Source organism: Myotis brandtii, unplaced genomic scaffold, assembly GCF_000412655.1.
Source record: "Myotis brandtii unplaced genomic scaffold, ASM41265v1 scaffold617, whole genome shotgun sequence".
NCBI lineage: Eukaryota > Metazoa > Chordata > Mammalia > Chiroptera > Vespertilionidae > Myotis > Myotis brandtii.
This window is the reverse complement of record NW_005370351.1, coordinates 6,625-22,157: the sequence shown is the minus strand read 5'-3', so window position 1 is coordinate 22,157 and position 15,533 is coordinate 6,625. Positions and strand designations below refer to the sequence as shown.

Below are 15,533 nucleotides of genomic sequence, written 5' to 3'. Positions count from 1 at the left end.
GGGTTCTAGGCAGAGTGCAAGGGCCTCCAGTTCCTATGTGGTTAATTAGTTTGCTGATGCTGTTCTCTTGGTGCCTGCCCAAGTTACCTCCCAAAGTTCCTTACTGAGAATGAAAACAAGTGTTTTTCTCTGTGTTGTCCAGTGAGCCAGCCAATACATAGTGTGTTTAAGGCACAGCCTGGGAATGGGGATCAGTGAGGTGTGGGGAATCCAGGAGGTGAGGAACAACAAATGGGATCGTCCTGGAGACTCATTTCCTGTCCCCTTTCAGTAGCTCACCAGATCGCTAGCTCAGCAGGTACCAGCAAGTAATGGAAAAATAGTCCCCTTTTCCAATGAGATAATTTCTTTCCTCCAACAGCTTTCATGGTGGTGGTATAGATGTCCCTGCCTCACCTTCCCTATAAGCGTGATGCATTCCATGCAGGCTCCCTCTCCACAGGACCTGTAGCCATGGGACACATGGTCCAACTAAGTCCGGCCTAATCCCCTTCTATGGAAGCTTGGGGATTGAGTAAATTCTGTTTTGTATTTTAAAATTTTTTTAAAAGATTTTTTAAAAATGTGAGAAGAAAAAGAAGAGGGAGAGAGAAACGTCGATATGAGAGCAAAACATTGATTGCATGCCCACTGCCAGGGATTGAGCCTGCAACCCAGGCATGTGCCCTGACCAGGAATCCAACTGACAACCTTGTGGTGTATGGAAGAACATACAAGTCACAGAGCCACGGCTCTGTTATTCTGATTGGAAGTTCCCCCCCCAAAATAACCAAACACTATATTGATACATTTGTCCTCTTTATATGCTGAGTTCAAGGAATTTTGTGCCCACAAAAATCTATAGGTTGTTAGCGTGGCTGATATATGGAGCAAGACTTGGAGCCTGGACTCAAGTCCCCAACCATTACAAGGGCATCATTTGTTAATATACGAGCTCAGGAGGTCTGAAGTCTGTCTCATTGAACCCCTATATCACAGTGTATTAGAACTCAGTTCCTCCTCAAATGAACCTGTCTACATGGAAGTATGGATTTGCTTGTATATGCATAGATTCTGGAAAGACACACAAAGGCTGGTGATGTTAGGTATTTTGGGTGTAGGAATTGTACGGCTGTTAGAAGTGTAAGAGTGACTTCTGTACTTTTTCCACTTTTCTGCCTTTTTAAAATAATTGTGGTAAAATGCCCATACCATAAAATAGACCATCTTTACCCTTTTAAAAACTATATTTTTATTGATTTCAGAGAGCAATAGAGAGGGTGAGATAGAAATATCAATGAAGAGAGAATCAGTGATCGGCTGCCTCCTGCACACCCCCTAGTGGGTATTGAGCCCACAACTCAGGCATGTGCCCTGACTGAGCATTGAACTGTAACCTTCTGATTCATAGATTGACTTTCAACCACTGAGCCACACTGACCCGGCCCATCTTAACAAATTTTTAGTGTACACGTCTGTGACATTAAGTACATTCACAGTGTTGTGCAATGATCGCTACCATCCATCCCCAGAACATTTTCATCTTACAAAACTGAAACTCTACCCATGCCTGCTCTGCAACCCCTGGCAACCACCACTCTACTTTCTAGTCCCGTGAATTCGACCACTCTGACACCTTATACAAATGGGATCATACGGTATTTGCCTTGTTGTCTTTGACTTTCTTCACATAGCATAGTGTTCTCAAAGTTCATATTGTAGCAAGTGGGAGCACTGAATAATATTCCAGGGTATATACCATATTTTGTTTATTCTGTCCTCCCTTGTTACCTTTGCTTCTGCGTTTTTGCTATTGTGAAGAATGTTGCTATGAATATGGGGGTACAAATATCTCTTCTAGATCCTTGTATCTTTACATTTTTAAATCATATGAATGTGCTGCTTATTTGAAAAAAAAAAACAATAAATGAAAAATCCAAAGAATGAAATACAAATCAATAGGAATGAAAGTTGTATTTTTCCCGCTGGGGTGGAAAAATTTCAACCTCCTCAGGGGGCTCAGAAGGTTTACCCAGGAAATCCATAGGTAGATTCTCCTCAGAATAAAGGGTATACGTACTGGGATTGAAATTATCATCCTGCAACTGTTGTTCTAGATGCTGAGGTGTTTTTGCTAATTGGCTTGGAGTCCCAGGAACAACTTTGGTAAGCCTTTGATGCTGAGCTAGGATGATGAAGCTAAATTGGAACTAAATCAAAGGGCTTAGAATTCCCCCAAAAGGGGCTAGAACAATGGAAACAAGACATAAGCAAAGTGAAACCACACCTTAGGAATTCTGTCCTTCCTGTGTCTGTAGTTACTTCCCTGAAAACACATGGGCTGAGTTTCTGTCCCATCTCTATGAGTGCTAACCCTGGTCTTGAGGGAGTGAAGCAAAGAAAAGATCGGGGGCAATGGCCGGTTTCACTGAGGCTTTAGCATCCATGTGTCTTCCCTTGCTACTGTCAATTCCACAAATGTAGTCTAGCACCTGTTTCATTAGAAACTTTAGATCACAGACAATGCTTTCTTCGCACCCCAACTCTCCTGCCCTAGTCTTCAATTGATACCCTGAATTACATCCCCTCACTTCTTGTGGGAACTCCCTTCATACTCATGATGCAATTTCTGAGAGCTGGCTTCTATGAGTTGGGCAGGACGAGAAGAAGAAAATGGGAACTGCTGAATCAACCACTTTCTGATAATGGACCTTACTACCTACCTCCATGATTACAGCACTTACTGTATTGAGTTATATGTGTTATTTATGCCATTTTCTCTTGAAAAAAAATGTAGATCATGTCCTGTTGACTTTAAGCCAAATTCATACCATGTAGGGACTACAGTAGATGAAGGAGGTGAAGTGGAGGGATGAGCCAAGGGTGACTCCCAGGTTACTGGCTTGGAAGCTGGGTAGGAGGAGTTGCCTTTTAGTGAGTTAAGAACACAGAAGGAGCACAGGGACAGGGGGAAAGATCTGAAGCAATACCACGTATATGCCTTGATCCACTTGATCCATATATGCCTGGCACATGATGATGATAACATGATGATTTTTCTGACATAGTCTCTATTTCTTATATGTTTGTTCTTTTAATAAAGGCAATTTATTGAATATAAAATTCTATCTCAGTGATTATATATGTAACTTTTCCATATCAGTCCCTAAGTCTAGGAAATAACCTTATGTCTTATATGTTTTTCCTTGAAATGGAAAATAGCATACTTATATACAAAATATATGCTACTGCATATGTTGGATAAATAATGTGAGGGATTCTCAGGATGAAATTTCATATGTGGTAAATTGATGTTCCCAGGTGAAATAACTGCCCAGGATCATGCAGATAGAATTGGTCACTTTTATATTTCACTGTGTGAATTATTTACCAATGTTTCTCCAATGGTACCCACACCTGATACATAGTGGAACTTAATAAATATTTGGTGAATGAATGAATAAATCACTGATTTGACTAACAGTAGGTGTCCCACTGTGGAGTTGAAATACTAACAGGAATGAAAAGATCAGGAAGGCCATGAGTCAAGGTCTTCATCTTTGGGGATGACCCAAGGCTTCTTGGGCAGTGGGGCAGGAAGTAGCCAGCAGTCACCACGGTGGATCCTCAGCATGGAGGGGCTTGATTTGTGCCGTAGCTTTCTGACTCATTCCAGCCTCTTTGAGGCCCCATGTCAGTCCCACAGAGTGCTCCAGCCATGAGTGCAGGGAATTCCGGCTGAAGAATTCATGTTCTGTAACATCACTGCCTAGTCCTGCTCTGCTCCCCTCCTCATTGCTTCCCAAGTCCTGGCCCTGCTGGGTTGGTTTCACTTCAGTTTCTGGCTCTGTAGTTTCATTTCCTCAGGTGTCAATCTCAGCTCTCTCCCTTCAAGAGCAGAGGCTCCATGGATGGTTCACGGATAACATTGCCCCTGTATGGTCCAGCCTCATACTCCTTTTTTCAGGTGTGGCCCAGAGTCAGGTTGCAGCAGACTTGGCTCCATCTTTCATGTAGGTAGAAACAATGTCCTGGGAACCCCTTTCTAGCATCCCAGAGAGGCAGTGTCTTCATGCAGCCCCTTCTCTCTGCTTCTCTATCTTGAGTTCGTACCATGCTCCTCTGTATGTGTACAGTGGATCAAGGCATATACGTGGTATTGCTTCAGATCTTTCCCCCTGTCCCTGTGCTCCTTCTGTGTTCTTAACTCACTAAAAGGCAACTCCTCCTACCCAGCTTCCAAGCCAGTAACCTGGGAGTCACCCTTGGCTCATCCCTCCACTTCACCTCCTTCATCTACTGTAGTCCCTCCTTATTTGTGGTTTCACTTTCCTTGGTTTCACTTAGCCATGTTCAATTGTGGTCCAAAATATTAAATGGAAAATTCAGATGTAAACAATTCATGGGTTTTAAATTGCACACTGTTCTGATCTGTTCGGCTGGGGACATGAATCATATCTTGGCCCAGTGTACTCATGGGGCAGAATTAAATACTATAAGCATGGGTACATCCCACATCCTCTGCAGAGATTAATGTTTAGAACAAATAAGGAAAACCACGATTTAATTCTCTTAATTTTCTAAGGAAGAAAGAGAAACCCATGGATTCCAGTTTTCAAAGACGTGCAAAATGTAAAACTGAAAGATATTTTACATCATAATTATAAAACTTTGGTTGTTAAGTTTTAAATATAAATTTAAAATAAGGACATTTCCCTTTTCTGATTTACTTACACTCTGGAGCCTGACTTCTTTGGTGTCATTTACAAATCTATCATGTATTAGTTGTGTGTTCTTCCTTAGGTTACTTACCTATCTGTGCTGCAGTTTCCTAATCTGTGAGGGGATAATACTAGTAAGATTAAATACATTAGCATCTATAAAAGAATTAGAGCATCACTGGCTCATAGTAAGTGCTATGTGTTAGTTGCTGTTACCATTATTTTTAAAAATATATATTTTATTGTTTTTTTACAGAGAGGGAGAGGGATAGAGAATTAGAAACATTGATGAGAGAGAAACATCAATTCAGCTGCCTCCTGCACACTCCCTACTGGGGATGTGCCCACAATCAAGGTATATGCCCTTGACCGGAATCGAACCTGGGACCCTTCAGTCTGCAGGCCGACGCTCTATCCACTGAGGTAAACCAGTTAGGGCACTGTTATCATTATTACTGAATATTGCAATGAATTTATTTTATACATGTGCAGGCCTCTTGTTCTTTGCCTAAATAACCCCATCCACACACACTTTTCCTGGCTAATCATCCTTCAGGTCTCAGCTCAATTTACAATAGAGAAAAGTTAGAACAACCCGAATGGACTGACCTAAGTAACAATGGTTAAATATAAATTTTGGTGTTAACTTTTGGTATATACATTCAACGAAATATAATTCATACTTATTTTAAATAAGTTGAGTTTCTAATGACAGGGAAGAATATAAATAAATGATAATAAGATATGCTATTTCAAGAAAGACTATTAAGTAACATAGCAAAATGCAAAACTATGTCCAGAATGCTGGGCAATTTTTGTTTTCTTGTTTTCTTATTTCTTATTTTTTCTCAATTTTGTTCAGTGACCATGTATGTATATTTTCCATTGAAAATAAAACAAACTAATATAAATTTTTATAAAAATCAGATATCACATTTTGGGGAAGACTGTCTCAATACTTAACCACCACTTTCCAAAGCATGTCTCCCCTGCCTGACATAGCAGGTACTCAATAACGGTTTACTGATTTATTTTCCTCTCTTGCTGGATGTTCCAGCCTGGAAAGAGCTAGAAACAGGTATAAAAGCACAATTTGAAGGAAGTAAGATGCTTCACAAAGAATCCTGAAGGTTTGCTTGAACCCGTCAAATACTGGTGACACTTTAAATTTCTGTCAGGAATGTAACATCCCAACCCATGGGATAGTCATTTATTTCACTGTCAACATCACTAGACTACAAGCTCTTGGAGGGAGTGATGGGGCTTCATTCTGCTCTGCTTTCCCTGACAAAAAACAGAGTGGAAATGGCATGGATAGCAAAGTCTGGGTAAATCCCAGGGAATACAGGACACACCCTCTTTCCCTTAAAGTAAGGTCCTTGACACATGAAGATGAAACTCCACCAACAAGGAGAGACCAGGAGAGGTACTAGCATATGTGATATGAGGGATTACAGAACATTAGAGCTGGGGATAGGGGTCTTGGTGAAGATCAGAGCATTTGAAGCAAGATTCACACAAAGAAAAAGGTGAGGACAGAAAGGATGGAGGAAAGAATACAGTTTGTATGTGTGTGGAGGTAGTGGTGGAGGCAGTGATATAAGGTAGGATAACAATGTACTTTATTTAGTGACCTTGAAGTACCCCAAGATGTTGCTCTGCCCCTTCCTATCCCACATTTCTACAGTATCCAGGGTATCTGTTTTTCTGTTTTCACACTTTGTTCTTTCTCAGAGCAGAAGTAGGTAGCAATTCAAGGCTGGTAGTGAGAAGGTGGGTCAGAGTGGCTAAGCTGAAGGTGGATAGAGAACTTGATCCAATCATCCTAATCACCCTCACTTGCCCACTGCATGCACTATTGTATTCCTGGTCTTTGTGAGCTTCACCTGGTCACCTTCAAGTCAGCTTCAGGCCTCAGGGCGAAGGCCTCCCAGAAAGCAGCTGCCAAACCAAGCAGGGCTTTACATGAACACAAGGAATTCCCTATGGATGGCTGGGAAGCACCCACATGCTTAGATTACATGTTTTATCCGTAACATTGATAAACTCATAGCTAGGTATAGCCAATCCCATTTTCACACTGGAGGAACATTCCTTTTTCCCCCCTTTTTAATTTTTTCAATTACAGTTGACATTCAATATTAATTTATATTGGTTTTAGGTATACAGCATAGTGGTTCTATATTTATATAACTTACAAAAGTGAAAAAGATGAAGGGATTAAAAAATACAAATGGGTAGTTACAAAATAATTACGAGGATGTAAAGTGCAGCTTAGGGAATATAGTACATAATATTGTGATAACTGCATGATGTCAGATGGGTGCTAGCTTTCTTGGGGGATCACTTTGTAAACTATAGAGGAACATTCTTTCTCTGGGTCTTCCAAGATTGATTCTTACTGATTTCTTTCCTTTTGCATTATGGGTCCAAGTGAACATATTGGAACCTTTATTTCTTTTCCCTTCTGTTCCATTCTTGTTCTAGGACAGACTGATGCAAAATCCCCTCCTAAATTCAGCCCTAATAAGACGGCTCTTTGTGTGTGGCACAGCCCCTATTGGTAATAGTTTCTCTCTTTGTGTTCACATTCTATATTTGTGACAACAGGCTAGAAAGAAAATAGATTTTAGAGTCAGAAGAATCTCATTGCAAATCTTGGCACTGCCACTTAAGAGTGTGGCCTTGAGATCATCAGTGAACTCTCCTCTGTTCTTCCGTCCTTATTGCTTCAGGGAAATAATTATACCCCTACTCAGGGTCAAGGTGGGATTTGATATTAGGTAAATATACAACTTTCCCAGTGCCTGGCACATAGTAAATGTTCAGTGAGTAGATTATTGTCCTGCTGTATCCTTCTGCACATTCCATGCTGGACTCTTTCTTCATGTCCCAGAAAACATGTAGGGCACTGAGATCACTCAGTCCAGCAGTAGAAGGCCCAGGAATGTGACATGGAATTCTGGATCCTCTTTCCTTCTTTGGGCCACACTTTGACAATCCTGGAAAGACTGATGTGAAGCCTGCAGCTTCTGAAGGTGCCAACCACCAAGAGCAGCATGGAGCTCTTATACACAAAGTCCTTCTAGCAGGTGTGAATGTTGCATCCTTCCTCTTGGGTTTACAATTCTCTCCTCAGTCTCAGTCACTGCCTTTAATGTACCACTTTAGAGTGCAGCCCACTTCTCCCCTCCACCTCCTGCTTTCCATCGTGATGACATCACCCTGGGGAAGAGAAGCAGTGCAGAGCTTCTCACTCTCAGGAAAGCCTCTTCTCCGCCAAGACCATGAAGCTCTGTGTGGCTGTCCTCTCTCTCCTTGTGCTAGTGGCTGCCTTCTGCTCTCCAGCGCTCTCAGCACCAAGTAAGTCTGTTATTTCAGGTACTACTTCTAAAGCCATGGTATAGGCAAAGCCATGGTATAGGCAGAACCCACTTTTCTAGTGGGGGCTGATCCAACATTGGCATCTGGGGATGGGACAAAAGAGAGCTGGGAGAATTTTTAAGTAGGCTTCTGTCAAATGTAGTGTCCAGCAGACATTCGGTAATATTCAAATTCCTGTTTCCTTAAAAAATAGTAACTCGTAGACTTGTTTAAGAAAGTCCCTGTCTCTAGTGCCCATCAGTATATGAGTGGATAAAAAAAGCTGAGGTACATTTACACCATGGAATACTATGCAGCAATAAAAAAGAAGGATCACTTACTCTTTGAGACAGCATGAAGGGACCTGGAAAGCATGATGCTAAGGGAAATAAGCCAGTCAGAGAAAGGTAAGTATCACATGATCCCACTCATATGTGGAATCTAACAAACAAAATAAGCTGATGAACAAAATAAATCTAGAGACATAGAAGCATAGAACAGACTGCAGAATCTCAGAGGGAAGGCAGAGGAGGGTGGGAGGGTGGAAAGTGATCAAATAATTTATATGCATATATGCATAACCCACGGACACAGACAATAGGATAGTGAAGGCCTGGGGTGGGCGAAGGAGACGGGCTAGAAGGGTCAATGGGGGGAAATAGGAGCCATATGTAATATTTTCAACAATAAAGATTTGATTTTTTTAAATGGAGGTATATGTGTGCTCTGAGACTCAATCCAGCTCTATGATCTCTTAGGATCCTGTATTCAGAAAAAGTCTCCTATGCAGTGGAGTGGGATTAGATACAAGGGCCCGTATTTGGTGATCTGGTAACTCCACAGAGATGCCCCTTGAATATCCATAACTAAAATCCAAAAGAGCAATTTATTGTAGAACTTTGAGCTTACCTCAGCCTTTCTTTACAGTGGGCTCAGACCCTCCCACTGCCTGCTGCTTCACTTACATCCCATGGAAAATTCCTTGCAACTTTGTGATGGATTACTACAAGACCAGTAGCCTTTGCTCCCAGCCCACCATGGTGTAAGTATCATGCCCTGGGCTGCTTTGGGATGCAAGGGCAAGGGCAGGATTAGACAAGGGGCATTTTGGGGCAGGGAGAGGATAAAACAGGAGGAAGACAGTCTCAGGGTTGAAGCCTTCCCAGACAGCAGTAAGGAATAGGTTATGAAGAAATTAGAGGCTAGAAAACCAGGGAAATTTAAAAAGATCCAAGGACATGTGGGCTAATTCTTAAACCATGCTTAGAAAAACACATGGAAAAGTGATTGCTAGGGGATCTAGGGAATGAATGGGAAAATATAGCCATATTGATTGTAAAACTCATTGGTTCCTAATCTGGACAACCTTGAGGCCACAGCTAAATCCAGGGTAGAAGTTACAAGAAATTCATTTCTAGTATCGCCCCAGCAGCATCCTCTCACCCACTAGAACTGTCCAACATGAACAGAGGGAGATATCTACCAAAGACAAGGTCCCATGTGATTGTAATCTATCTACTTCTTGTTCCACAGATTCCAAACCAAAAAGGGCAGACACGTCTGTTCCAACCCCAGTGAGGCCTGGGTCCAGGACTACATGAATGACTTGGAGCTGAACTGAGCCACTCCAGGGACAGGGGCAGCAGGTCTCCAGGAAAGGTACCTGAGCCTGACACTTCTCACTGAGACACACCCTCTCCATGTTCACAGCTCCTCACAGTAGTCCTTGTTCCTTCTCTTAATTTAATCTTCATTATGTGTTGTGTTATTTTATTGATGTTATTTCCATAATTTATGTTGGTTTTGCCAAAGGACACATATTCTCCATGGGGATGGTCCACCATCAGTTTCTCTGCTATTGAGGATACATGGGTAGTGCAATTGATTCTGTGTGTTTTCATAATAAAACTTTTTTTAAAAAGACAATTTATTTTTTTTTTAAATATGATTTGGTATGAAGGGAATTTCCTGGTATTATTATTAGGGGCAAATTGCCATTTCCAAACAAAATAAGAATGAGCATTTACTGAGAACTTCATATGGGCTAAATGCTCTAAAAATACAATCTCAATACTTTGAACGATGATTTTAACACCCATGTGAAGTAGAGACTCGTACCTTCAATTTTATAGATGAGGCAATGGGCACAGAGGTGCTGTGACTTGCTTATGCTTGTAGGTCTATTTGGAGAGTACCATGAAAGAATGATTCAAAAGGACAGCTGTGATGATAAGGGTCATCATCTCCACATTTAGTAGAGAAGTTGTAAAAAGCAGCAACAGTACAATATAGAGGAAAGACAAGGTATTGCAGAGTCAGAAAAGTGGGTCTCCATCACTTATCAGTGAATCATTAGAAAAGTCATCTTGCCTTACTGGACCTCAATTTTCACACCTGTAAAGTGGGGGTAATATTATCTACTTGGAAGGGTTGTTATGAGGTCATGTGTGAAGCACCCATTACAGGGTCTGACATCTAAAAGATTCTCTTTCCCTCTCTGAGCCTTAGCTTTTTTACTTAAAATGGGCATAGTGTCTAACTTCCCAGTGTCATCATGTAGATCAGCTCTCTAAAGTCCAAAGCAAAGGTAGAGTGTTATCATGAACACAGAAGAATGAATGTCAAATTTGTTTCTGGAGTGTTGTGGGAGTAACCTAAAGCCATGTCTCTTTAATAACCCATCAGAACTTCCTAGTATATGAGTCAGAACAGGGCCCTGAGATAGAATTACATGCACAGTCAAGTCTTGATCTACAGAACATAGCATTGTAGTCTGTTAAGCTGGGAGGAACCTCTCAGAACATTTTGTCCAACCTTCTCATATTATGACAACTGAGTGCCAAGGACTGAGAAGTGGTTTAGAAAAAGGTATTTGGCATGCTGAGGCCAGATACTGCTTTTTTGAGCGATTTTAGAAAAGTCTGAAGCATGAGCCAAGACAGACCATTCGTATGGAAAAACCACTGGAAACAGCTTGGGTGGCACTGAAAGTTGAGTGGGATGGGGGTGGGGGTCTCAGGAAATTACCAGGGCAAGTGAATAATACTACACAGGTTGATGGAGACTCAGATATGGCCCCCCTTCCCATCTCTGGGGGGAGGGCTCATCAAAGGAGCAATGGCCTCTGCCAGCACTTCTGTCTGGGAGAAAGCTAGCTCCCCAGCTCTTGCCCTTATGCAGACAATTCAATTCCTACTCATATGTCCCTGGTGCCTTTTGAGCTGCTGCCCCAGTGCTGGAGCTCAGAGGGAGTAAGTCCACACACAGGCTCTTTAAAAGGAACTTCCTGGGGTTCCAGCAGTCTCCGTGTCACTCAGCCTCAAACCCTGCTGGTTTTTACAGCCAGAAATGATGGGGGCTTCTCTTTTTGGCAATGGAACCCTGCACTGGGGCCTGGTGTGGGGCTGGGACCCCTCGCTTCTCCAGGGGAGCCTCTGCAGCCAAGATATCCCTCCCAATTAAAAACTGCTGCATGTGTGTATAGGACCAGCCCATTCTACATCTCTACCCCTCCTATCAGTCTCGATGTGGCTTCTTCTTTAAATCCCTAGCTGAAGGAATTCCAGTCAGATAGCTTTCAGGCAGTTTCGAGTAATGGTTGTTCTGTAGTTAATTTGTAATTTTGATGTGGTTGTGGGAGGAGGCGAGTACTGCATTTACCTACACCACCATCTTGACCAGAAGTCCTGACCTCCAGAACTTTAAGAGAACAAATGTGTGCTGTTTTAGGACATCAAATTTGTGGTAATTTGTTACAGCAGCAATAGGAAACTCATACAGTTAGTTACCAGCTAAAGAATCACCAACAATGGCTCCTTTCAGTTCAGTGTGAAAAGTAATGGAATACTCTAGAACAGCAGTCGCCAACCTTTAAGACCTGATGGACCACCAGGGGTCTGCGGACCACCCGTTGGCGACCGCTGCTCTAGAAGGTGAGATAAACTTTCCTCTAGGACAAACCCAGGGTGAAGTAGACATATTCCAAGGTGGTGGACTATAATGAGGTGAGACATCTCAAGAAGAGGGTCTGCTTCAGCAGCTGAGAATGAGGGCTGAGGCTTAACCAAGGGTACAAAACCCATCAGCCAGGTCAAGGGTAAGCCTGCCTCTTCTTGACTCCTGTGGCCCTCTGAGGGTGGGAAGGACCTTGGATTCCTATCTGGAAGATTCTGTCCTCTCATTTATCACATGAAGTCTAGAACAGAGCTGTGACCTGTCTTTGACTTTACTATTAGAGAGGGGGCAGGGTTAGAGGCTCTCCCTCACACTGCAATCTTTTTCCCCACGCCTCCCTGACCCTGAACAAATTGGGAGGGAGGAACTCAGTTCCACAGACGCTGAATCACCAAGGAAGGCTTATGAGACCTGAATACTCTAATGAAGAAGTACTTTACCCAGGAATTATAAACAAAAGCATGGAGTCCTGGTAGTGGGGCAATGTAGGTCTTCACCTGTTGCACAGTATGAGATTTTGTGTTTTTCTTTTTCTCTTTTCATAAAACTTCCTTTTCTTACCCTGAGCCAGGTATCTCCTTACTTGACTTTTCAATTGAGGTTTCTCTGGGTTTCTGGGAGGGGGCCAGAGCCAGAACAGGACAGGGAACAGAGCCTACTGTTTGTGGATCAGCTTCTGGAAGCCAGGCCTGTGTTTTTCTTCTCCCTTGCTGTGCCTGCCTCCCCTGTTCCCTTTCGAGATAGGAGGGAGTCTGTTTCCTAATGCTCTGGTTTGTGCAAACATTCTGTCCTCTCCCTGTCTTACCCCCACCTAGAATGTTCTGTAATGTTCCCATGACAGGGCATTTTCCTCTCAGGAGGCCAGGAGCTGAGTTAGCATGCAAATTGAGCTGCAGATGGTGAAAGGAATCACAGTTCTTCCTGGTGACTGAGCCCAGCGGCCATATGGCTGTCCTGAGCTGCTTTTCATACTCACCCTTCACAGACCCAAGGGACCTGTCCTCTCCTGATTTTCTAGTTGTCTCCACCTGTTCTTCCTTCTTAATGCCTCTCATCTTGGTTTCCACTAAATCTAAGCAGACAGAAAAGGGAAAAAGGTGGAGAAACTGAGACAAAACTGTGACTGCATTTTTCTACTTTTTAAACAGTGTGGATGAAAAAGAGGCCACATACTAAACCTGACAAGTGCCATGGAGGCCTGCATCATGGACCTTATAAACTCAAAGACCCAAGTAACCACATAGGATGGTCCGAACATTAAAATTCCTAACTAAAAGTGGGTCATGGCTGGTAGTCACATTCTAGACCTGTAGCTTTGTTGACAAAGTTAATCTTTAAGTGAGCAAGTCAATTTTATTCGAACAACTAAGATATCATACCTCTGAAATATCAGAGTAATTTTCTTTTCCAGATTCCTCGAAGGCACAATCGCACAACCAATGGCACCAGAGCTTGAGACCACATTGTTATCTTGTTGCCTAAATACCATCTCTGTGTGCAGTAGGTGTTAACTATTCTGTACTGACCAATGTAACAGATATGCCTCTCTGTTTTACTTTTTATCCAATCTTAAGAGATTTCTCCACTTTACTTTCTCACACTCTCTTAATGAAGTTTATGTAACCCTCCTTATATCTCCTCCTTTTATTCTAACGTATAAAATAAACTGCAAAACTGTTATTTTTCGGGAGCATTTGCTCAATCTGTTGATATTCTGTTTACTGACAATTGTTGTCAGTTTGGCTCAATACATTCATTAAAATTCTCAGCAAGTGTAGACGTTTACTACAGTACAATAGTTTCATTTAGGTTTTGCAGACTAAGGACATGTAGGGATGCCCAATGTCTAGACTCAGTCTTCTTCCTTAGGTTTTTCTTTTTCTTTTTTATTGTTTTTAAAATACACTTAACAAAATTTACCATCATAACCATTTTTAAGCATATAGTTCAGTAGTATTAAACATATTCACATTGTTGTGCAGCAGTCACCACCACCTATCCCCACAACTCTTTCATCTTGTAAATCTGAAACTCTATAACTACTAAACACTAACTCCCAATTCTCTCCTCCCTGCCAGCTCCTAGCAACCACCTTTATACTTGCTGTCTCTATGATTTGACTAAGTACTTCATATAAGTGGAACCACACAGTATTTGTCTTTTTGTGATGGCTTATTTCACTTAGCATAATATCCTTAAGGTTCACCCATGTTGTGGCAAATTGGAGAATTTCCTTTCTTTTGAAGGCTAAATAATATTCCCTTATATGTATATACTATATTTTGCTTATCCACTCGTTGGTCAATGGACACTTGGGTTGTTTCCAAGTTCAGCTTGTGAATAATGCTGCTATGAGCATGAGTGTACAAATAGCCCTTCAAATTTTTGGGGTATATACACAGAAGTGGAATTGATGTTATATAATTCTATATTTAATTTTTTAGGCACGCCTATACTGTTCCTCCCTTAATTTTTTTATATATGTTTGATGGTTGTTGCAGACACCTATATACTATCAAGTGATAATGTGTCATGAGAACTTCCCAAATCCCCAAATTTGTGACTGTCACTAGAGCACTAGAAATCACCTATTCATGGAGACATTTTATTTAGTTTTTCACCAAGAAATAAAGGTTTTATCAGGTAGGCCAAGTGTTCCTCACTTCCATATGCATGAAAGCATCTGAGGAGCTTTTCTGAACTCCACCATTGGAAGTTCCCCATCGGTGGGTCTGAGATGGGGTTGAAGTGTTTGCAAAGCATGGACTTCCTCTGAATCTCAGTCCCTTGAGTCTCAGTCCCATTGACATGAGGGTGCTAATGGAAGTGACCCCACCAGCTTGTGAGGATTCGGTGAGATGATAGGTGTGAAGTACAGGCATAGGTCATAAAGGTCAAGTATTGTTATTATTGAAGGGAGGGCCCTCCTTAGCAACCTTGCAGCTTCCATCATTGAAATGCATGTTTCAGCAAAACTATTAGAGGCCATAATTACCCTTTGCTTCATAGTGGAAACTCCAAGTGCTAGAGTAGCAAACATCACATTATGTTGTCTTACATAATTTCTGCTAATTAAATTTCTTTTCATAACTGTAGTGAAAGTTCTTTGCCCTCCCCACCCCCATTCCCAATTGGGCTACATCCCAAGGGGAGTATGGCAATATACAGCTTGAAATATCCCATTAACAAATAAACTTGAGGAAGCAAGATTACAAAAGCATCGCGTCAGTGTGTGAGAAATCAGTGTCTCCTTCACTGCAGGAGGAAGTGTAAATAGGCATAGTCTTATTGGAGGACAATTTGGCATATATTCCAGCTCTACAGTAAATACATCCTTTGTGTTTCCATGTTTAGGCATCTATTCTGGGAAAATACAGGCATATACAGTGGGGCCTTGACTTAGGAGTTTAATTCGTTCTGAGACCGAGCTCGTTAAGGAGCTCGTTAACTCAAATTACTCTATCAACTCAATGCAAAAAATCGGCTGAGAGACAGCTGGTATCTCAAAAAACTCGT

At 41.8% G+C, this 15,533-nt stretch overlaps 2 protein-coding genes across 4 annotated transcripts in view; one reads left to right on the top strand and one right to left on the bottom strand.

Moving 5' to 3' along the window:
* The window catches only part of LOC106723647, a 30,463-nt gene extending 17,303 nt beyond the window's left edge, over nt 1–13,160 (bottom strand). For 2 of the 3 annotated variants that reach the window (XM_014528095.1, XM_014528094.1), the window contains exon 1: nt 12,579–13,160. In XM_014528095.1, the coding sequence (XP_014383581.1) occupies nt 12,579–13,072 (494 nt within the window). In that variant the 5' untranslated portion in view covers nt 13,073–13,160. Of the gene's footprint in view, nt 1–690; nt 701–12,578 lie in introns of those variants that run through there. The other variant, XR_001359353.1, reaches the window with a different exon arrangement.
* LOC102244179 (C-C motif chemokine 4-like) lies at nt 7,378–9,771 on the top strand. Its single transcript, XM_005879934.2, has 4 exons — nt 7,378–7,792; nt 7,872–8,063; nt 8,991–9,105; nt 9,597–9,771. Exons 2-4 carry the CDS (start codon nt 7,988–7,990, stop codon nt 9,682–9,684), a joined length of 279 nt encoding a protein of 92 aa, XP_005879996.1. The 5' UTR covers nt 7,378–7,792; nt 7,872–7,987; the 3' UTR covers nt 9,685–9,771.
* Nucleotides 13,161–15,533: the final 2,373 nt, after the last annotated feature.